The 23,074-nt window shown below is 44.2% G+C and overlaps 1 protein-coding gene across 4 annotated transcripts in view; it reads right to left on the reverse strand.

The window, feature by feature from the left end:
- OTOGL (otogelin like) overlaps positions 1 to 23,074 on the reverse strand; it is a 280,245-nt gene that overhangs the window by 170,115 nt on the left and 87,056 nt on the right. For all 4 annotated transcript variants that reach the window (XM_063927720.1, XM_063927722.1, XM_063927721.1 and 1 more), the window contains exons 23-25: positions 21,422 to 21,584; positions 21,208 to 21,315; positions 18,524 to 18,662 (exon numbers count right to left, since the gene is read on the reverse strand). In XM_063927720.1, the coding sequence (XP_063783790.1) occupies positions 18,524 to 18,662; positions 21,208 to 21,315; positions 21,422 to 21,584 (410 nt within the window). The remainder of the gene's footprint in view (positions 1 to 18,523; positions 18,663 to 21,207; positions 21,316 to 21,421; positions 21,585 to 23,074) is intronic.

The raw sequence follows: 23,074 nt of genomic DNA on the forward strand, positions 1-23,074 counted from the left end.
ATTTTAATTCAATATGGGTCTAACCGAACCGTCTGGTTTTTTCGGGATTATAACATGGTCGAATAATAACACCCTCTTGTTGAAGGAGGGGACCCTTGACCACCACCTGTTGAAGATACAATTTACGAATTGCAGTTAACACTGGCTCCCTCTCATGGGGGGAAGCCCGCCGGGTCCTCGGTGAGGGGGCATCTTCTCAGTCCAGCCTGTATCCCTGCGATACAATTTCTATTGCCCAGGGATCTAACAGGGAGTGAACCCACTTGTGGCTGAACTTACGAAGGCGTGTCCCCACCGGGCCTAGCTCCGCCTGTGGAGCCCCAGCGACATGCGGTGGATTTTTGTAGAGGCCGGGGAGGACTTCTGTTCCTGGGGACTAGCTGTGTTGTACAGCTTCTTTCCTCTGCCCCCGGCTCTGACAAGAAAGGATGCACCTCAGACTTTCTTGTTTCTTTATTCGAAAAGCTGCATTTAATAATGTCGTGCTTTCCTAGGCTGTGCAGGAATATAAGGCAAAATATCAGAATTACCAGTTATAGCTGTGGAGACCAGGCCCGAAAACCTTTCTCCAAACAATCCTCAGCCTTCCATATGCCTCATAAGTCGGCATCATCTGTCCAATGTTTATTCTACAGGACACGTCAAGCAGAAATCGACATAGCTTTTGTCTCTAGGACCCAGTATACTCATGTCCCTTTGGGCATGCTTTATAATTATATATCTATCACTTAAGACAGCATCTTAAAATATTTATAGGCATACTAGGGTCTCAATCTCTGCTGATAAGGTACCTGTCCACGCTGCCACAGCGCTATAAACCCATGCCGACACAATCGCCGGTCTGGGTAGTATACTAGAATGTGCACGCTATCTGCAGGATCCCTGAGAATAGCTAGTGCAAACAGGACAACCAAGGGGAAGATTCTCAACACATCCTGGCCCTAGTGGGGAAAGGATACAGCCTGAGAATTCTCTTGTGGGAAGCTGTCGTCTCTTGTCTGGAGATTCCCGCTCTTTTTCCTCATGAGAGGAGGGAAATTTACCTCAGCATTCTTCCCCTTAACATGTGTACTCTCGTGTCAGGGACAGATGAGTCATCAGTGATATGCAAATCATCTTTTATTCCAATAATCATATATTGAATATCTTTTAGCCCTCTTGGCTGTAACTTTGCATTATCGTAGTCGACAGTGGAGTTAAACTCCGTGTCGATACTTTTTTTTTTTTGGATAGTGAGCATAGAGAGACTCTGAAGGACTCTGCGACATAGGGACATATTAGGGTAGATTTCCTTTCTGTTCCCTAACCTTTTGTGCAATAATTTTACCTCAGCACTTACACATATCCAAACAGGTGTCGGCGTTGTTGACGGAGACACCCTCCCACACACTTATCCGCTCTATCACCTCCTTAGAGGAGCCTTTTACCTCAGACATGTCGACACACGCGTACCGACACACCACACACACAGGGGATGCTCTATTTGAAGACAGTTCCCCCACCAGGCCCTTTGGAGAGACAGAGAGAGAGTATGCCAGCACACACCACAGCGCTATATAATACAGGGATGTACACTATACTGAGTGATTTTTCCCCTATAGCAGCTTATATACACAGTTTTGCGCCTAAATTTATGTGCCCCCCCCCCCCCCCTCTCTTTTTTACTCTTTGTGTACCAGGATACTGCAGGGGAGAGCCTGGGGAGCTTCCTTCCAGCTGAGCTGTGAAGAGAAAATAGCGCCGGTGTGCTGAGGAAGAAGGCCCGGCCCCCTCAGCGGCGGGCTTCTGTCCTTTTATGTACTTTAATGGCGGGGGTTAATGCACATATACAGTTTATCAGACTGTATTATGTGCTTTTCGCCAAGTAAGGTAATCTAATTGCTGCCCAGGGCGCCCCCCCAAGCGCCCTGCACCCATCAGTGACCGGAGTGTGTGGTGTGCTAAGGGAGCAATGGCGCACAGCTGCAGTGCTGTGCGCTACCTTAATGAAGACTGGAGTCTTCAGCCGCCGATTTTCAACTTCTCTTCGTTCTTCTGGCTCTGCAAGGGGGACGGCGGTGCGGCTCCGGGACCGGACGACCGAGGACTGGGCCTGTGTTCGATCCCTCTGGAGCTAATGGTGTCCAGTAGCCTTAGAAGCCCAAGCTAGCTGCAAGCAGGTAGGTTCGCTTCTCTCCCCTCAGTCCCACGTAGCAGTGAGTCTGTTGCCAGCAGATCTCACTGAAAATAAAAAACCTAACAAATACTTTCTTTTCTAGGAAGCTCAGGAGAGCCCCTAGGGTGCATCCAGCTCTGGCCGGGCACAGATACTAACTGAGGTCTGGAGGAGGGGCATAGAGGGAGGAGCCAGTGCACACCAGATATAGTACCTAATCTTTCTTTTAAGAGTGCCCAGTCTCCTGCGGAGCCCGTCTATACCCCATGGTCCTTACGGAGTACCCAGCATCCACTAGGACGTCAGAGAAAAGTCAATAAGATTTGTTTGACATGATCTCCCCCCAGTGAATCCATGCTGTTTGGGATCCAGTAAATTGCCGGATTTGAGATAATCTACAACTCTTTCTTTTAAGAGTGTTTCCATCAATTTCCCTACTACTGATGTAAGACTCACTGGTCTGTAGTTGTTTGCCTCTTCCTTGCTTCCACTTTTGTGCAGTGGGACTACGTTTGCTCTTTTCCAGTCCCCTGGAATTACTCTTGTAGCTAATGACTGGTTGAATAATTCTGTCAATGGTGCTACCAGCACCTCTTTAAGTTCTTTTAGTATCCTTGGATGTATCCCATCTGGCCCCATAGATTTGTCCACTTTCAGCTTTGAGAGTTCTGTTAGGACCTTCTCCTCTGTAAATGTACTTGTTTCATTTTTCTGAATATCCCTGCAACTTAACTGTGGCCCCTTCCCCTCTCTTTCAGTAGTAAATACTGAGCAAAAATAATCATTAAGATGATCTGCTATTAAATTGTCTCCTTCAACAAGACTCCCAGTGTCCGTCTTTAGTTTTATAATTCCGCCTTTTGTTTTTCTCCTTTCGCTTATATACCTAAAAAAAAGTTTTGCCTCCTTTACCCACTGACTGGGCCATTTTCTCCTCAGCTTGCGCCTTTGCACATCTGATTACCTTATTTGTCTCCTTCTGTCTAACAAGATATATCTTTTTGTCGTCATTATTTTGTGTCTGCTTATATTTCCTAAAAGCCATCCTTTTGCTCTCACAATATTTGCTACTTCTTTTGCAAACCACACTGGCTTCCTTTTCCTTGTGTTTTTCCTAACAGTTTTGATACAAAGGTCTGTTGCCTTCAATATTGCACATTTTAATGTTTCCCACCTCTCCTGCACTGTTTCCAAGTTCCTCCACTCTGCCAAAGAATCGCTTACACATTTTCCCATCCCTACAAAATCAGCCTTCCTAAAATCCAACACCTTTGTTTTTGTATGGGACGAGTCAGTCTCTGTCTTAATGCTGAACCATACTGCTTGATGATCACTGGATCCCAGGTTTTCACCCACTTTTACGTCCGATAATCTGTCTCCATTTGTAAGTATTAAGTCTAATATTGCGTCTTTCCGAGTGGGCTCCCTCACCAATTGGTGGAGGGATGCTCCCTGAAGGGAATTTAAAATGTTCCTACTTCTAGTGGAACTAGCAACAGACACCTCCCAGTTTACATCAGGAAGATTAAAGTCTCCCATGATTATTACTTCACCTTTTAATGCCATTTTAGAAGTGTCCTGCAATAGGTTCTTGTCAAGTTCCTCTTCCTGACCTGGTGGCCTGTATATCACGCCAATACGAATAATCAACTTTTCCCCTGTTTCTATGGTCACCCAAAGGGCCTCAGTTTTTTCTTCGATACTTTGTATTAATGTAGTATTTATGGCATTTTTTACATACATTGCTACCCCTCCTCCGATTTTTCCAATTCTGTCCTTCCTAAATAAAGTATATCCCGGTATAGCTATGTCCCAGTCATGATTTTCATTGTATCATGACTCTGTAATTGCCACAATGTCTAGATCATCCCTTGTCATTATTGCAGTTAGTTCTGGGATTTTATTTCCTAAGCTCCTACCATTTGCACACATAGCTTTTAGAGTTTTGTTTGTGCTTTTTCTGTTCCTAGCTATGTTCTTCTCTCTGCCTATTTTTATTTGGTTTTGATCTGAATTATCTTCTGTTGCTGTGGATATGCTTCCTATTCCCTTTGCCTGCAGAAACAATACCTCTGTGTTGGGGGAGCAGATTTCTTTATTCCTGTTTGGTTCACTGCCCCCCTTTGTTAGTTTAAATAGTTCTTGATGAAGCATCCAAACTGTTCCAAGCATCCAAACTGTTCCAAGCAACTGGCAGCTGCGGCTCCTGATTGGCTGCCGGTCCGCGAGCTCTGATTGGCTTATGAACTGGCACCTCATTTCAGAAGATACATGCCGCCACCGGAGACCACCAGAGTCTGACTGAGCAGCACTGAGGGACGGGACCGTGCTGCACTCTCTTCTACTTCCCCCGACCCTGACACAGCAGCAGCGGGTGAGCAGCAGGAGGTGGGAGGTGAGGTGGGGGGGCACTGTGGGGCATATGTATAACTGGCATTGTGGGGCATATCTGGCACTGTAGGGCATATGTATATCTGGCATTGTGGGGCATATCTGGCACTGTGGGGCATATGTGTATCTGGCACTGCAGGGCATATGTGTATCTGGTACTGTGGGGCATTTGTGTATCTGGCACTGTGGGGCATTTGTGTATCTGGCACTGTGGGGGTATATTTGTATCTGGCACTGTAGGGGCATATCTGGCACTGTAGGGGCATATCTGGCACTTTAGGAGCATATCTGGCACTTTAGGAGCATATCTGGCACTGTAGGAGCATATCTGGCACTGTGGGGGCATATGTGTATCTGGAACTACTGGGGTCATATGTGTATCTTGCCCCCATATGTGTTTCACACCCCCATTTTCATTGGTCACGCCCCATGTAGCATGTGGCCACACCCTTTTGGCGCACGCACACAGTACCACTAAGAGCTTTTTTTCTACTTGCACCACTGCCTGACAGTAACATTTGCCAAATTACCAGGTATCCTTAGGCCATTTCTGACTGATGGCCACAAGTTCTAAAGTTGCCAGAAAGCCATCTGATCATCACCCAATCTCATTTTAGGTATAATGGGCCAGTTATCAATTGCCACTTCCACCCCAGCCTTCAAGACTTTTACCTCTTTCTGATGCACATCTTTCTCTCCCTAAAATAATGTCGGTAAACCATCCGATTGGCCTTCAAGTTGCACAAGGATAGCAGAAATTAAGGTTGCCTCCATTCTGATTTCTGTTTGATAGCAGAAATTAAGGTTGCAATCTTTCTGATTGCGGCGGCTGCGTGTGATGTCATGCAGCCGCCGCGATCACTCCCATGCAATGCCCCCCATTTCCAAAACGCCGCCCCCATTTGCCCGCCTCTGCCCCAACAACGCTCTGTTTCCACTTAGGGAATGGAACATTGACACACACACACACATCCCGTCTACCCCGCGAAAGCCTCTGCCTGATTGATAGGCAGAGGCAATCGCATTTTCTGCAGCACCCTACAGAAAATGCGGGCGCATGTGCAGGAAGGCCGCTGCTCATGCACCTGCACTTTCTTTGTAATTTTTACGGTTGGATTGCGTTTTGCAATCCAACCTGAATTAGGCCCTCAGACAGTATGCCATTTTATTAAGCAGTCCCAGCAGCACCATAGTTTTTTAGCAGTAACAAGGTAGTGTCACAACAACAGCTTAGTAGTACTTAGTAGTTACTGCAGCACAGTAGTATCTGTGCACCACAGCAGTATCACAGCATAGCAGGTTTACAACATATCACAAAGAGGTTCACAGGTATAGATCTTCCTCCATTGCATGACAAACACAGTTCAACTACCAGAATGAGGAAGAGGTGGAGTCATCACCTGAATTCCAGGAGTTTAACCCCTTACCCCAGGGCCGTGTAAGCAGTGGCGCTGAAGCAAAGGTCACAGGGCTATGTGGGCAGCACAGTCACCACCCCATGATCCATATTTCTGCTGCTGTGCTGCACAGCACAGAGCATATGTGAATTTGCCACCCAGTCAGTGAACAGGGCCAACTCGCCACTATTTTGTAAAATGCTCCCAGATGCTTCCCCCGCCCAGCACCTAAATGGGTGCTGCTTATTGGGCACTGCAGCCATCGTCTATTCCACTGATCTGCATGTGCGCTGTGCTGATCCTGTGCATGCGCAGATCTGTAATCATCGGGTGTTAATACATCTCTGAATAAGGCCCTTAGTTCATGCCGCAAACATTCCTTTGTTACTCTGCCATCTATACATTTCTATTTTCCTTGAGGTATTTGCCATAACTATTCGAAACATGGGCTTTGAGTGGTATCTCTAGAATGAAATATTCATATATATTACTGTAATTAAATGGATTGAATTGTAACAATTATTTGCCTTTGAGAGAGTAATTGTACATTTCGGTTGCTGTAAGCATCACCTCTGTACCTTTAGCACATCTAGTTCGTCACATTTTCTTTTCATGTCTGAACTATTTGAAATATCTGTAGGTTCTAATACATCAAACGATTCTCACATTATCTGCAATCTCAGTTGCGCATGAGAGCTACCGGGACACTATCAGTTTCTTAATTACTAATTTGTTTCAGTTCAAAGTAGGTACAATCCTTCATCAATGGCTAAATGCAATTCACCAAGCATGAACAAATTAGCCTTTGTGAACTGCTCTGTTTCTTTTAAGAGTTAGAACCCAAAGGCCTGAAGCCCAAGCAAGTACTGCAGCACCTGTCTTTCACACAATAAGTCTAGTTTTAATATGACAAAACCCACGCAGGTCTGGTTTTCACCTGCGTCACAAGATCTACCAGATGAGAAGGCTACAGGCACTTTGCCACTGTGAGCAATTGGGTTTCTACTGGTTTTACCCATGAACTTTAGAACTCAAATACGCTGAGGTTTGTTCACTAAAGAACACCAGATATATTCAGTATACTAAACACTTACAGCAAAATAATTAGATAGATAGATAGATAGATAGATAGATAGATAGATAGATAGATAGATAGATAGATAGATAGATAGATAGATAGATAGATAGCAGGGACGTGCGGTGTCACAGATAGATAGATAGATAGATAGATAGATAGATAGATAGATAGATAGATAGATAGATAGATAGATAGATAGATAGATAGATAGATAGATAGATAGATAGATAGACAGGATTATGAATATACCTGCATGTGTTTATAAATTAAACAAATGAATTAATAACTGAATTGTATAGAAGAGGGTACAGCTACTATTTTTCATTTAGCAAGCAAAAACTGATGTGGCAGAATGGATATATGACAATAAAGGCGTGAACAGGGTTTAGAAGGCATGGGTTAGAAACAATGAAGAAGGGGACAGCGCACAAAAGGAGATATTAAAACTAGTGATGTGCACAGGAAATTTTTCGGGTTTTGTGTTTTGGTTTTGGGTTCGGTTCCGCGGCCGTGTTTTGGATTCGGACGCGTTTTGGCAAAACCTTACCGAAAATTTTTTGTCGGATTCGGGTGTGTTTTGGATTCGGGTGTTTTTTTCAAAAACCCCTCAAAAACAGCTTAAATCATAGAATTTGGGGGTAATTTTAATCCCATAGTATTATTAACCTCAATAACCATAATTTCCACTCATTTTCAGTCTATTCTGAACACCTCACACCTCACAATATTATTTTTAGTCCTAAAATTTGCACCAAGGTCGCTGGATGGCTAAGCTAAGCGACCCAAGTGGCCGACACAAACACCTGGCCCATCTAGGAGTGGCACTGCAGTGTCAGGCAGGATGGCACTTCAAAAAAATTGTCCCCAAACAGCACATGATGCAAAGAAAAAAAGAGGCGCACCAAGGTCGCTGTGTGACTAAGCTAAGCGACACAAGTGGCCGACACAAACACCTGGCCCATCTAGGAGTGGCACTGCAGTGTCAATCAAGACAGGATGGCCCTTCAAAAAAATACTCCCCAAACAGCACATGATGCAAAGAAAAAAAGAGGCGCACCAAGGTCGCTGTGTGACTAAGCTAAGCGACACAAGTGGCCGACACAAACACCTGGCCCATCTAGGAGTGGCACTGCAGTGTCAATCAAGACAGGATGGCACTTCCAAAAAATTGTCCCCAAACAGCACATGATGCAAAGAAAAAAAGAGGCGCACCAAGGTGGCTGTTTGACTAAGCTAAGCGACACAAGTGGCCGACACAAACACCTGGCCCATCTAGGAGTGGCACTGCAGTGTCAATCAAGACAGGATGGCCCTTCCAAAAAATTGTCCCCAAACAGCACATGATGCAAAGAAAAAAAGAGGCGCACCAAGGTCGCTGTGTGACTAAGCTAAGCGACACAAGTGGCCGACACAAACACCTGGCCCATCTAGGAGTGGCACTGCAGTGTCAATCAAGACAGGATGGCCCTTCCAAAAAATTGTCCCCAAACAGCACATGATGCAAAGAAAAAAAGAGACGCACCAAGGTCGCTGTGTGACTAAGCTAAGCTACACAAGTGGCCGACACAAACACCTGGCCCATCTAGGAGTGGCACTGCAGTGTCAGGCAGGATGGCCCTTCAAAAAAATTGTCCCCAAACAGCACAGCAACTTAGGTAGAATAAAGCCAGTTTCTGCAAGGGCCTCCAAATTGCCTCTTTTTCCTGCCAGTATACGTACGGACTGTCTGACGTGCCTACTTGGATGCGGTCACTCATATAATCCTCCACCATTCTTTCAATGGTGAGAGAATCATATGCAGTGACAGTAGACGACATGTCAGTAATCGTTGCCAGGTCCTTCAGTCCTGACCAGATGTCAGCACTCGCTCCAGACTGCCCTGCATCACCGCCAGCGGGTGGGCTCAGAATTCTTAGCCTTTTCCTCGCACCCCCAGTTGCGGGAGAATGTGAAGGAGGAGATAGTGACGGGTCACGTTCCGCTTGACTTGACAATTTTCTCACCAGCAGGTCTTTGAGCCTCTGCAGACTTGTGTCTGCCGGAAAAAGAGATACAACGTAGGTTTTAAATCTAGGATCGAGCACGGTGGACAAAATGTAGTGCTCTGATTTCAACAGATTGACCACCCGTGAATCCTGGTTAAGCGAATTAAGGGCTCCATCCACAAGTCCCACATGCCTAGCGGAATCGCTCTGTTTTAGCTCCTCCTTCAATGTCTCCAGCTTCTTCTGCAAAAGCCTGATGAGGGGAATGACCTGACTCAGGCTGGCATTGTCTGAACTGACTTCAAGTGTGGCAAGTTCAAAGGGTTGCAGAACCTTGCACAACGTTGAAAATCATTCTCCACTGCGCTTGAGTCAGGTGCATTCCACCTCCTTTGCCTATATCGTGGCCAGATGTATAGGCTTGAATGGCCTTTTGCTGCTCCTCCATCCTCTGAAGCATATAGAGGGTTGAATTCCACCTCGTTACCACCTCTTGCTTCAGATGATGGCAGGGCAGGTTCAGGAATGTTTGGTGGTGATCCAGTCTTCTGTACGCGGTGCATGAATGCCGAAATTGGCCTGCAATTCTTCGGGCCACCTACAGCATCTCTTGCACGCCCCTTTCGTTTTTTAAATAATTCTGCACCACCAAATTCAAGGTATGTGCAAAACATGGGACGTGATGGAATTTGCCCAGATGTAATGCACGCACAATATTGCTGGCGTTGTCCGATGTCACAAATCCCCAGGAGAGTCCAATTGGGGTAAGCCATTCTGCGATGATCTTCCTCAGTTGCCGTAAGAGGTTTTCAGCTGTGTGCCTATTCTGGAAAGCGGTGATACAAAGCGTAGCCTGCCTAGGAACGAGTTGGCGTTTGCGAGATGCTGCTACTGGTGCCGCCGCTGCTGTTCTTGCTGCGGGAGGCAATACATCTACCCAGTGGGCTGTCACAGTCATATAGTCCTGAGTCTGCCCTGCTCCACTTGTCCACATGTCCGTGGTTAAGTGGACATTGGGTCCAACTGCATTTTTTAGGACACTGATGAGTCTTTTTCTGAGGTCTGTGTACATTTTCGGTATCGCCTGCCTAGAGAAATGGAACCTAGATGGTATTTGGTACCGGGGACACAGTACCTCAATCAAGTCTCTAGTTGGCTCTGAATTAACGATGGATACCGGAACCACGTTTCTCACCGCCCAGGCTGCCAAGGCCTCAGTTATCCGCTTTGCAGCAGGATGACTGCTGTGATATTTCATCTTCCTCGCAAAGGACTGTTGGACAGTCAATTGCTTACTGGAAGTAGTACAAGTGGTCTTCCGACTTCCCCTTTGGGATGACGATCGACTCCCAGCAGCAACAACAGCAGCGCCAGCAGCAGTAGGCGTTACACTCAAGGATGCATCGGAGGAATCCCAGGCAGGAGAGGACTCGTCAGACTTGCCAGTGACATGGCCTGCAGGACTATTGGCTTTCCTGGGTAAGGAGGAAATTGACACTGAGGGAGTTGGTGGTGTGGTTTGCAGGAGCTTGGTTACAAGAGGAAGGGATTTAGTGGTCAGTGGACTGCTTCCGCTGTCACCCAAAGTTTTTGAACTTGTCACTGACTTATGATGAATGCGCTGCAGGTGACGTATAAGGGAGGATGTTCCGAGGTGGTTAACGTCCTTACCCCTACTTATTACAGCTTGACAAAGGCAACACACGGCTTGACACCTGTTGTCCGCATTTGTGTTGAAATAATTCCACACCGAAGAGCTGATTTTTTTAGTATTTTGATCAGGCATGTCAATGGCCATATTCCTCCCACGGACAACAGGTGTCTCCCCGGGTGCCTGACTTAAACAAACCACCTCACCATCAGAATCCTCCTTGTCAATTTCCTCCCCAGCGCCAGCAACACCCATATCCTCATCCTGGTGTACTTCAACAGTGACATCTTCAATTTGACTATCAGGAACTGGACTGCGGGTGCTCCTTCCAGCACTTGCAGGGGGCGTGCAAATGGTGGAAGGCGCAAGCTCTTCCCGTCCAGTGTTGGGAAGGTCAGGCATCGCAACCGACACAATTGGACTCTCCTTGGGGATTTGTGATTTTGAAGAACGCACAGTTCTTTGCTGTGCTTTTGACAGCTTAAGTCTTTTCTTTTTTCTAGCGAGAGGATGAGTGCTTCCATCCTCATTTGAAGCTGAACCACTAGCCATGAACATAGGCCAGGGCCTCAGCCGTTCCTTGCCACTCCGTGTCGTTAATGGCATATTGGCAAGTTTACGCTTCTCCTCAGACGCTTTTAATTTTGATTTTTGGGTCATTTTACTGAACTTTTGTGTTTTGGATTTTACATGCTCTCTACTATGACATTGGGCATCGGCCTTGGCAGACGACGTTGATGGCATTTCATCGTCTCGGCCATGACTAGTGGCAGCAGCTTCAGCACGAGGTGGAAGTGGATCTTGATCTTTCCCTTTAACCTCCACATTTTTGTTCTCCATTTTTTAATGTGTGGAATTATATGCCAGTATCAATAGCAATGGCCTACTACTATATTTACTGCGCACAACTAAAATGCACCACACAGGTATAGAATATAGATGGATAGTATACTTAATGGATGACCAGTGACGACACAGAGGTAGGTACACAGCAGTGGCCTACCGTACTGCTATTTATAGTATACTGGTGGACACTGTCAGCAAACTGCAAAACTAAAATGCACCACAGGTATAGAATGTAGATGGATAGTATACTTAATGGATGACGAGTGACGACACAGAGGTAGGTACACAGCAGTGGCCTACCGTACTGCTATATATAGTATATTGGTGGACACTGTCAGCAAACTGCTAAACTAGTCTAAAAAAATGCACCACAGGTATACAATGTAGATGGATGGATAGTATACTTAATGGATGACGAGTGACGACACGGAGGTAGGTACAGCAGTGGCCTACCGTTCTGCTATATACAGTATACTGGACCTGGTGGACACTGTCAGCAAACTGCTAAACTAGTCTAAAAAAAGGCACCACAGGTATACAATGTAGATGGATGGATAGTATACTTAATGGATGACGAGTGACGACACAGAGGTAGGTACAGCAGTGGCCTACCGTACTGCTATATATAGTATACTGGACCTGGTAGACACTGTCAGCAAACTGCTAAACTAAAATGCACCACAGGTATAGGAATGTAGATGGATAGTATACTTAATGGATGACGACACAGAGGTAGGTACAGCAGTGCACTCTGCACTGTACTCCTCCTATATAATATTAATTATACTGGTGGTCCCCAGTCCCCACAATAAAGCAGCACACTGTGAGCACAGATATGGAGTGTTTTACAGGCAGACAAACGTATACTGGTGGTCACTGTCAGCAAAACTCTGCACTGTACTCCTGCTATAGCTGCTCCCCAGTCCCCACAATTAAGCAGTGTGAGCACTCACAGATATATCATGCAGCACACTGAGCACAGATATGGTATGGAGCGTTTTTTTCAGGCAGAGAACGGATAAAAACTAAACTCTGCACTGTACTCCTCCTAACAGCTGCTCCCCAATCCTCCCCACAATTATAGTAATAAACAAGCAATCAAATCAACTGTCTTCTACTAAACGGAGAGGACGCCAGCCACGTCCTCTCCCTATCATCTCCAATGCACGTGTGAAAATGGCGGCGACGCGCGGCTGCTTATATAGAATCCGAATCTCGCGAGAATCCGACAGCAGGATGATGACGTTCGGGCGCGCTCGGGTTAACCGAGCCATACGGGAGAATCAGAGTATGGCTCGGACCCGTGTAAAAAAGGTAAAGCTCAGGGGGGGTTCGGTTTCTCGGAAACCAAATCCGCTCATCACTAATTAAAACTTAACATTTATTGGATTACATTTATTGGATTACATTATAGATGATTAAAATTCAGCCAAATCAAAGGAAAAAATAGTAGAAAAGTGTATATTAGAAACTAGGAAATGTGCAATTAAAATGTTGCTGTGCCGGGTTACTACTGAAATGTATACATTTTAAGAGACTCTGGGCATAATTCATGTTTGCAGGGCCTGCTCCAGGCACAATCGACTGGAGCGGCCGCGCAGGGCGCTGGTTATTTAAGGGCGGCCGGCCATTTCTAATATGGTGCAGGCTGTCAGCCAATCAGAGCTCGCGGACCGGCAGCAGCGGCTCCAGATTGGCTGCCAGTCCGCGAGTTCTGATTGACTCAAGGATCGGCGCCATATTTGAGATGACCAGCGCCGGAGAGAGAGCAGCACAGCAGACATCGCAGTGGGTGAGTCCGGGGTTGAGGGCGGGACGGGTGTAATAGAGCAACTCGGGACGCTTGTCCCTGCTGCCGCAGCTCTCTGCCTGCATTAAGCTCCCAAACCTCAGCATTCAGCACACTGCACACCGCCCAACCCCGCCGCACTGGGATATGGTTATCTGGCACTGTGGGCATTTGTGTATCTGGCAGCACTGTGGGGGCATTTGTGTATCTGGCAGCACTGTGGGGGCATTTATGTATCTGGCAGCACAGCTGAGGGCATATAATGTGTATCTGGCAGCACTGCTGGGGGCATATAATGTGTATCTGGCAGCACTGTGGGGGCATATAATGTGTATCTGGCAGTACAGCGGGGGCATATAATGTGTATCTGGCAGTACTGCTGGGGGCATATAATGTGTATCTGGCAGCACAGCTGGGGCCATATAATGTGTATCAGGCAGCACTGTGGTGGCATATAATGTGTATCTGGCAGCATTGTGGGATATAATGTGTATCTGGCAGCACTGTGGGGGCATATAATGTGTATCTGGCAGCACTGTGGGGCATTTGTGTATCTGGCAGCACTGTGGGGGCATTTGTGTATCTGGCAGCACTGCTGGGGGCATATAATGTGTATCTGGCAGCTCTGCTGGGGGCATATAATGTGTGGCAGCACTGTGGGGGCATTTGTGTATCTGGCAGCACTGTAGGGGCATTTGTGTATCTGGCAGCACTTCTGGGGGCATATAATGTGTATCTGGCAGCACTGCTGGGGGTATATAATGTGTATCTGGCAGCACTGTGGGGGCATATAATGTGTATCTGGCAGCACTACTGGGGGCATATAATGTGTATCTGGCATGGCACTGCTGTGGGCATATAATGTGTATCTGGCACTGCACTATTGGGGGTGTATGTATATCTGGCACGCTACTGGAACATTTTGTGTATCTGACACTATACTGGGGACATTATATGTAAGGAACACTACTGTGGGCGTTATATGTAAGGCTGCTAATTGTGTGTGTAGAGGGGATGTGAAAATAAATATATATTTAGAGTTTGATAATATAGAGTTGTGAGGCCACGCCCACTTTCTCAGGAGCAGTTAGAGAGGTAGGGCGCACTTCAAAATTTCTCGCTCAGGGTGCTAGTAGGTCTGGAGCCGGCCCTGCATGTTTGTATGCTAATGCCTAAGCAGCTGCAAATTTTCAGGCTACAGAAAAGCTAAACATTGCAAATAGAGCTGCTTCCCAGAGAAGCAGCCATCGCAAAGTGCTCAACAGCTGTGTGCACATATGCAGCTACGACGCAATAATGAGGAACATCGACTTCTAGGATTGATCAGACTGGCCACAGCAGTAGAGACACTGGCACCATGTTCTCTATGTACATGTTTTAAGCTGAAGGCAGATACATGCCTCAAAAAACTGCCACCAGTCATGACACGCATGCGTTTTTGCCATTACACCCCCCCCCCTCCCCAATGGTACCTTCCTGTCAATCAATCTGTGTATAAAATATCAGTGCAAGTGTGATCACAAAGGTACCGTTTCCCGAGCAATAAGTAAAGCCTCATTTATGGTTTCATTTATTCATGAGATCATAACTTAGAGTACATACAGTAGGAACTGTATCTATTACTCGTCACTTTAGAGTAAAGCTATTACATGGACAGTGTGTAAAAATGTGCTTCTCTACTGAGCGCAATGCATCCCACTAAAGGCATGTTAAGGTTTCTACATAGACATTCTCTCCATCGGAAGCACTTGTAAGTAGGTGTGATGTGGCAAAGAGAAAAAGCTGAGAAGCAGTGGCAAACAGACTGACAAGAAAGCCAAGTCCAGCTCTTTGAATACAGAGTGCAAGACTGTATAATGTGTTCCCCACTATGTTAAAATGGCTTTTTCCAAAGCAGAGCAGGTTACATTTAATATTTCTCTTTATAGACTATAAACGATGCCCATATACTAAATTGCCGTGAAATACAGCCTCATGTCAATTTTCCGATACACAGTAGCTAGAAAAATATACTTATTAAAATGTTTACAATTATAAGAAGTTGCAGCAGTAAAAGCTCATTAGAGCCGTCAAGGCTTATTTTCTCTCTGTACAAAGGCTGGAGCCTCTCAGTTTCAATACATCTTTTCACTTTTGCTGGATTATCGCTAATCCTATTATCTGCCGATACTGTATATAGCTATGGTTTTAGTCAGTGTATATAGAATGTCTATCATTAAAATTGAAAATCTTCTGAATGGAGCTGCTCACTCATCACAGGTTACAATTTCAATGGCAAATTCACTATTGAATTGTTAATGCTTTATGTCTTTCTTTGCTTAATCACTTATGCTTCCATGGCTGACTTTTTACCTTAAGAAAATGAAAGTCTGATTGCGCACGGTGGGAAAAGCGGCTCCTTTATTTCATCGCATTGTTTGAGTTATTTGATACAAGCATTATTTTTTTATTAAGCAGTAATGATTGAAATGTTTTGACATTTCAATTACCTGTAGAAGGACTGCACGTTGGCAGGGACACAAGCTAATAAAAAAGCCAAGATTAATCCTGCATTTTTGGGCATTATTTGATTTTGAAAATGGCGTCATGGTTATTTTGAAGAAAAAGCATAGCTTCTCTTTAAAGGTGGGTACACACTGATAGATATATCTGCAGATCAACTGATCTGCAGATATATCTATGGATGGATTGGGCAGTGTGCTGTGCATACACACTGCCCGATCCGTCAGGGACAGACGTCATGAACTGGGCGGGCGTGTAGCACACCTGCCCAGTTCAGCTGTCAATCACCGCCGGCCGCTGCAGCATGTGTACAGGCAGCCGGCTGGTCGCCTGTACACACACAGCGATGCACCAATATATCGGTAGATATATTGTCCGTCGGCTGTGCTGCGGGGCCGATGCGATATGTCTGTGAATGACGGAGTTCACAGACATATCGCCCGTACACACTGGCCGATGGACCAGTGATATATCGGTCGTTCAATAGAACAGCCGATATATCGGCCAGTGTGTACCCACCTTTAGAATGAAGCTTCAAATTGTCTTTTGCTTTGCTTGAGAAGTTCGAGTCATCATTAATGAACATATTGGGGTAAATTTTCTAAAGCTTCTAAAACAGAGAATTGGTGATGTTGCCCATAGCAACCAATCAGATGCTGTCTATCATTTCTCTATTGCCTTTTAGAAAATAATGGACAGCATCTGATTGGTTGCTATGGACAACATCACCAAATCTCAGTTTTAGAAGCTTTAGTAAATTTACCCCTTGTGAGCAAATATTGTCTAATAGAACCCTGTGTTTTAAATGCTGTTGACCACAGAAATCTAAAGGTCTTCATATTAATTATTAAATGTATATAAGTGTAAATACAAACAGTTAGAAACATGACATACAATAGGTGCACAGGTTTCATAACATTATTGGGGTGATGTATCAAGAAGTGAATAGAGTGGAGAACTCTACCGGTGGAGAAGTTGCCCATGGCAAGCAATCACCATCCACTTATCATTCTATAGAATGTACTTTATAAAGGCTTTCTCATGGCTGATTGGTTGCTATGGGCAACTTCTTCACTGGTCCACTTCTGCACTCTTTCACTGCTAGATACAGCAACCCCTATGCTAGATGGGCATTGCACTGAGCACACAGGAGTTGATGCATCAAGCAGTGAAAAGAGTGGAGAAGTGGACAAGTGGAGAAGTTACCATTTATCAAGTACACTCTACAATGATTGGTAAAAGCTGATGTCTCTTAGTTTGTGGCTTTATGATGTCGGAGTTGTGAGTACCACTAATCACCACCTGTCCATTTAAACCTATATAACTGATATACATCACAGGGGCCCACCTTGCCTTATTACATGTTTGACCGAACAAGGAGCACTTGTCTGAAAAGGGAGTGGCCTGTCATAAAGGGACATGGCCTCACTGAAATTCCCGGTTTCCCACAATCCGGAAACGTGGTCTCGTGGGAAGGGGCATGGCTTCACGGAAAGCCCCCAACTGCTGCACTCCATGAGCATACCTAGCATTCCCGGTGATGCTGGGCTACTCCGGCGACTGGTCTGCATGCACTGCCGGCTACTCCTCTTGACAGGAGCTGATTGCTGCAGAGAATGTCACACTGCAGCACCCGGCTCCTGTCACTGTGGAGGAGCAGGCATTTTGGTGACACCCCCTCCGAAGGTGACACCCGGTTGCGGGTGATGCTACTGGGTGAAGGATCAGAGATGTGTGACCACCATACCCTGTTTTTATGCACGTGTCTGTCCTGATTCGGCAAGCTGGGCATAGACAGATGACCTCCATTCAGGGTCAGAAGGTGGCTGAAAGATGGGTAGATCAGGCCAGTTTGATAAACAAATCAAACAATCTGGACTGTATTTCAGGCATTTTCAAGAAGTGAACGATTACCATTCAGTACCATACATTCACTATGCACAAAAGATTTCCTTGTCTTATGTAAATAGATTACTTAAAACTAAATTACACACACACTTATAGAAGAGCATAACTGGGGGAAAAAACAATTGTTGTGATGTGTGATATAGCTGTTACACTGCTTTTAGATGAGCCTATTAAAGACTGCTGGAAGCATTTTCAAGTTAATATCTGATAACAGAAATGAATAACACTTAGCTGCATAACAAGGTTGCACGAAGCACCATCAGTTCTACAGTATGTTCCATGGGAACCTTTACTGAAATAATAATCCACTTCTTATTAATTTAATTGATGCCCTTCTACAGATATAGAACCTGATTGTGAGTCGCACGCAGAAGCGTCTAATGGCAGTCTCCATCTGCGAGGTTATGCAAATTTGGCTATAAATGACTTCCCAGGTGTACATCCATGTGGCCAAATGTGCAAGGCATGAGAGGCCCACTTGTCTGTAATACCGATTGATGCCTTCTTATACGCCATCATCAAAACTTGCACCAGCCCTATGGCAGGGGCAGTGTCTCCGTCTGACCATGGCCTCCTATGTCTGCGACTGTGCACACCCACTGAAAGGAGCATTCTGAGTGCATTTCTAGCCAACGCCCAATCACTGCCAAGTACACCCATCCCTTTTCTGTAACATTTCTGATACCGTCCGTTTCAATCACAACAGCGTCTGCATGACTAATTACAGGAAAATAAGGCTTCTCACACAGGCGCACACACACACATGTGTGTATATATATATATATATATATATATATAAAACTAATAGTTTATTTTCTTACCTTTACTAAATATGCCTGACAGTCACTGACATAATCATATTCCAAACCATCGAAAGTATAATAGTGGCGATCACCATACACAGTGCACACTGAAGGACAGGGATAACTGGTGCAATTAAATATTCCTCTTTTACAAACACTATAAGAAAAGAGAATAGTATATGCTATTACAATCAGCGATGTGTGAGAAAGAATAACTGGAATCTCTTTTCAGATTTGCTAAGGCACACTTCCACTGTATTACAAATATTACAGCTTGCCATGTTCACTTTATTCTTATTTCTTTACAGTGAGTTATTGTGTGATCTTCATGTCCTGCTTTTCCGTGACGAGCTCAAGTAGGAATGGGTACTGCAGTCTTCATGCAGTGGTCATAGGAGTAAGCAATCTTCATAGTAGCCTGTGTTTTCCAATTTAATTTCATGCGGTCATCTCAAAATGTTTAACCGCCTTTAAGTTTTCAAACTCCTATGTTACATTATAATGTATGACTATTTCTTCTGTCAACCTTACAAATATATTAAACCTGGAGAAGTGATAAAGCAATGATAAAGAAGTGATAAGCGGAAGGTGATAATGCACCAGCCAATCATTACGGGTTTTAAAAATGACAGTTAGGAGTTGATTGGCTGGTGCATTATCACCTTGCACTTATAACTTCTTTATCAGTCTTCCAGGCGTAATACATCTGCCCCAATAAATGAGCCTTGTAAAGGCCTGTACTGACGGGAGAGATGTGTGCTGAGTGATCTTAACACAGACCGCTCAGCACACATCTCTCCCCCTGCTCAGCACAGCGTGATGTGCTGAGCGAGGGGGGGGGGGGGGGGGGGGGCGCTCACTTCAAACAGCGCTGTAGTGAGCGACCTGCTAGATTGAGCCTGCATGCAGGCTCAATCTAGCACCGGCGATAGCGATGCGCGGCCTATCGCTGGGAGGCATACACACAACAGATCCGTGCTTAAAATCTAAGCAATCTAGTCAGATTACCCCCCTTTAGTTCTCTGTACCAGAAGGTGCAATACAAGGATAGCAGCCTGACAGGAAGTTGCAGAGAAAGATTAGTACAAATATATGTATATTCTATGTGATGTGGTTTGTCCTAGATTTTACACTGAAGCCTAGAGCCTTCAGCAATGTCAATAATATAATATATGGAAATGGGCATGAGCTCCTGGGACAGATAATCGTAAAGACAGTGACAAATGTGGGTATCCTGACACCATTTCTGTTGCACTAGTTTGCCTGCAGTAATGGGGTTGTATACAAAGGGATCCTCTACGTATTTGAATAAAAACTGTGTCTGGACAAGGTAGTCTATTTTCTAGTGACTGTTACGTTCACAATACTCCCAAGTCAGGGAGAAGTTTAATTATAATATTTCCTTTTGCTAACCCAAAAAAGCATTCAACTGTTTTTCATAGCAACTTTACCACTCATACCATGTGGTGTGCAATGTTGGAATGGTACCGTGGAACAAAACACATTAGCTGCTGTGATATATGGGTGCAAGGTATTTTTGTTTATCTTCAGAATAAAAAGTAATTACTTTTTGAAGCAATATCTTTCGCAAATCAATTATTATTTGTCCTTTTAATTATCAATATTAGAATATCCCCTGTCAGTAAGAATATCTTAAGTTTAAATCTAATGTGTTAGCTATTGCCATAAATATTATTCTGAATGATAGCGTAGGACTTGAAGAAAAATGGGGACCCTTGACAGAGGTGTCACTGATTCCAGTAACACCCGGTGCGGGAGGGCACAGTAAGTGCACGGCGAAGCCGCGCGGCGGCAAAAAGGAAATGTGACCCCGCTGGAAAGAGGCATTGCCTTGCAGGCAGGGGGTGTGGCTGCTCCTCTCTGCAGTCGTCGGGTGTTCCCCTGCTAAACTCTGCAGTTTCAAGGTGGGAGGTGCGCAATGGCTGCTCGATCAGTAGTGATAAACTGCATAGCACAGCAGGCACTGGGGAAGGGAACCAGGAAGCAGAGGGGCCAGGATTATCTTCCAGGAGCCGTCCAGTGGGAGTTTCTGACTGGTCGCATCAGATGCGGCTATGTCAGGGAAAGCCCAGCCTGGGGTGGACACATCTGATTCATCAATGTGAATAATTTCTCTGGTCTAACAGTCTTCAATCAAAACACATTACAAATTCATCAGTGTGTTAGTGTTACACACTTGATCCCTACAGGGAGTTCAACACAGATATGTTTGTAGAGTGTATATTACATGTTTTAATTCTAAGGGGCAAATTCTGATAGTCCCGTTATTTAACAGCAGTGAAAAAGGGAGGTAGCCTCAAGCTTTAACACCCGGGGTTATTCATTTACAGTTCCTATTTCTCACCCGTTAAATTAATCTGTTTTCCGGGATAAATTACAGGTCCTATGTGTTAAAACTGGTGCTATTAACAGCTATTTATCAAGGGTTTTTGTTTGCATCTGTTATGATGCCAAAAAAATCCCTGTTAAATGCAGCCAGCCTTTAGGGACTAATTGAATAGCCCTGGGGGTCAGGATCAATTAGCCTACAGTAAATTGAATACCTAAGCATGATCTCAAACCAAGCGTACACAAACAAGAGCGGAAGATAAATTATTAATAACAGTGTAACCAGTGCACGCTTTTATGTTGGGGGGACATTTCTATATATTGCTACATTTATAGTCCATGTGTAAACCTACCATGTGTAACACGGTGTAGATATCACCTCTCCAGATAAGTATTCCCAATCCTTCCATGTACATGGACAGCTGTCTGGAACATAGCATTTCCCTTTATGCTCTGCCATGCTACAAAACAAGTAAAAAAAGGACTAGCACAAAACAATGAACTTGATATAGTCTTCTGTCAATGAATTACATCTCTGTGACAAAATAGTATAACTTTATCACTTACCCTGGTGGACAAATGCAACCACTTGCACATGGCGGTGATGGGACACATGTAAAATTCATAGCCAGGTTAGCACAAGTTACTTCACAATTAATCCCAGCAGAAGGTAAGCCAAGAATGGGGTTCCTACAATCGAAGTATATTTTTCCTTCTGGGCATGTGACACCTTCAATATAAATATACAGAAAGTGGAGAACTCTTGAACTGTATTATAAACAATATTTTGTACTAAAGTTGTTTAGTTTGCCAGGAAAAAAGCCAGAAGACACTTCCGAAACATAAAACAAATGGAATTTCAGGATGAGAGTCTGAATGTAAGTCTGATTATGGGTGGCAAATGACTTGAAGCGGACTAAAGAGTCTCTTGAATAGATTGCTGGTAAATACAGTATTAAGCTTTTTTCTGTACATAGTGGTGCTATTCCTTTAATGATTTTAGAAGGTTTTAATGAAATGTATAAAATATTAGTATAGCTTACATGTTTATCTAAAGTTTTCAGGTTAAACAAAATGAAAAACGAGCAAAACAACTTTCAAATGAGTTGTGTAAGTATGGTGTATGGAACTGTATATAATGGATACAAGACACAATAATAAAAATATTCAGCATCTATAATTCCTTTGAAGTTCTCAAAGCTACTGAGGTCTACACAGAATGAATTTATTCACGTAAGATCCCTTATAAAATTCAAGGACTGTTAGGTTAAACATTAAAAGATAAAATTTGCATAAATGTATCATTTTTACACCATGGTTCATTTGTTTGATATATTATTTGTTAACTTGTTTGTATGTCATTAAGTAAAAAAGTAAAAGGGGCAGACTAGATGGGCCAAGTGGTTCTTATCTGCCGTCAAATTCTATGTTTCTATGTTTTGACAACAACATTTTGTTTACGTAAAACTAAAGATATCGTAGCTTTCGCAGTCACAAACAAACCAAAAAGAAGCAACTTTGCTCCTGGACAAACCATGTTGCAATGCAATGGTTTAAAATGCATTTATTATTTCTGCTGCCTGGTATTGCATGTAGGCCGAGAATACTAGGCAGTTCTGCTAGTACATACTGTACCTCCTTACTCTTAGCCTCTTATTATAACTGACCCTCCCAAAACGGGCGCTGCCTCTCCTAGCATCCTTCATAACTGTGTAGACCCGGAAACATTGGCTTACTACATAAACATCGGTTTACGTACTGAACATTTTTAAGTCCTAACTCTCTCTCGCTCTCTTATTGCTGCTATAGGGATTTTAAATGGCTAAAAGGAAGAGGGTGGCTGACCTGGAGCTGGAATCTTTCAAACTGGAGTGAATCAAAGTGAGTCAGAAGCTAATCACAAACAATTACTGTAGATTGCAGAATTTCATGGAAAAATAATGTGATTGTTTCAACTTTTGAGTCAATTAGCAGAATTTAGGATGCTTCATTTAAGCCATTACACTAGTACGTATCAAAAAAACATTCATACAGTAGCAATGGCTTTATTCTACATCTAGCTGTCATTTAGGCAAATGGTTTAATAATGTTCCACAAAGTCAACATAGGAGATCCAATACTATTGGACAAAAACAGTAACCTTTTTAGAAGGAGAGAGAAAAAGATAAACTTTTAAAAGCCTCCATTCAACAAGTACTGTATCAGCTTTAAAGAGGTCCC

The sequence above is a fragment of the Pseudophryne corroboree genome, chromosome 6, assembly GCF_028390025.1.
Source record: "Pseudophryne corroboree isolate aPseCor3 chromosome 6, aPseCor3.hap2, whole genome shotgun sequence".
NCBI lineage: Eukaryota > Metazoa > Chordata > Amphibia > Anura > Myobatrachidae > Pseudophryne > Pseudophryne corroboree.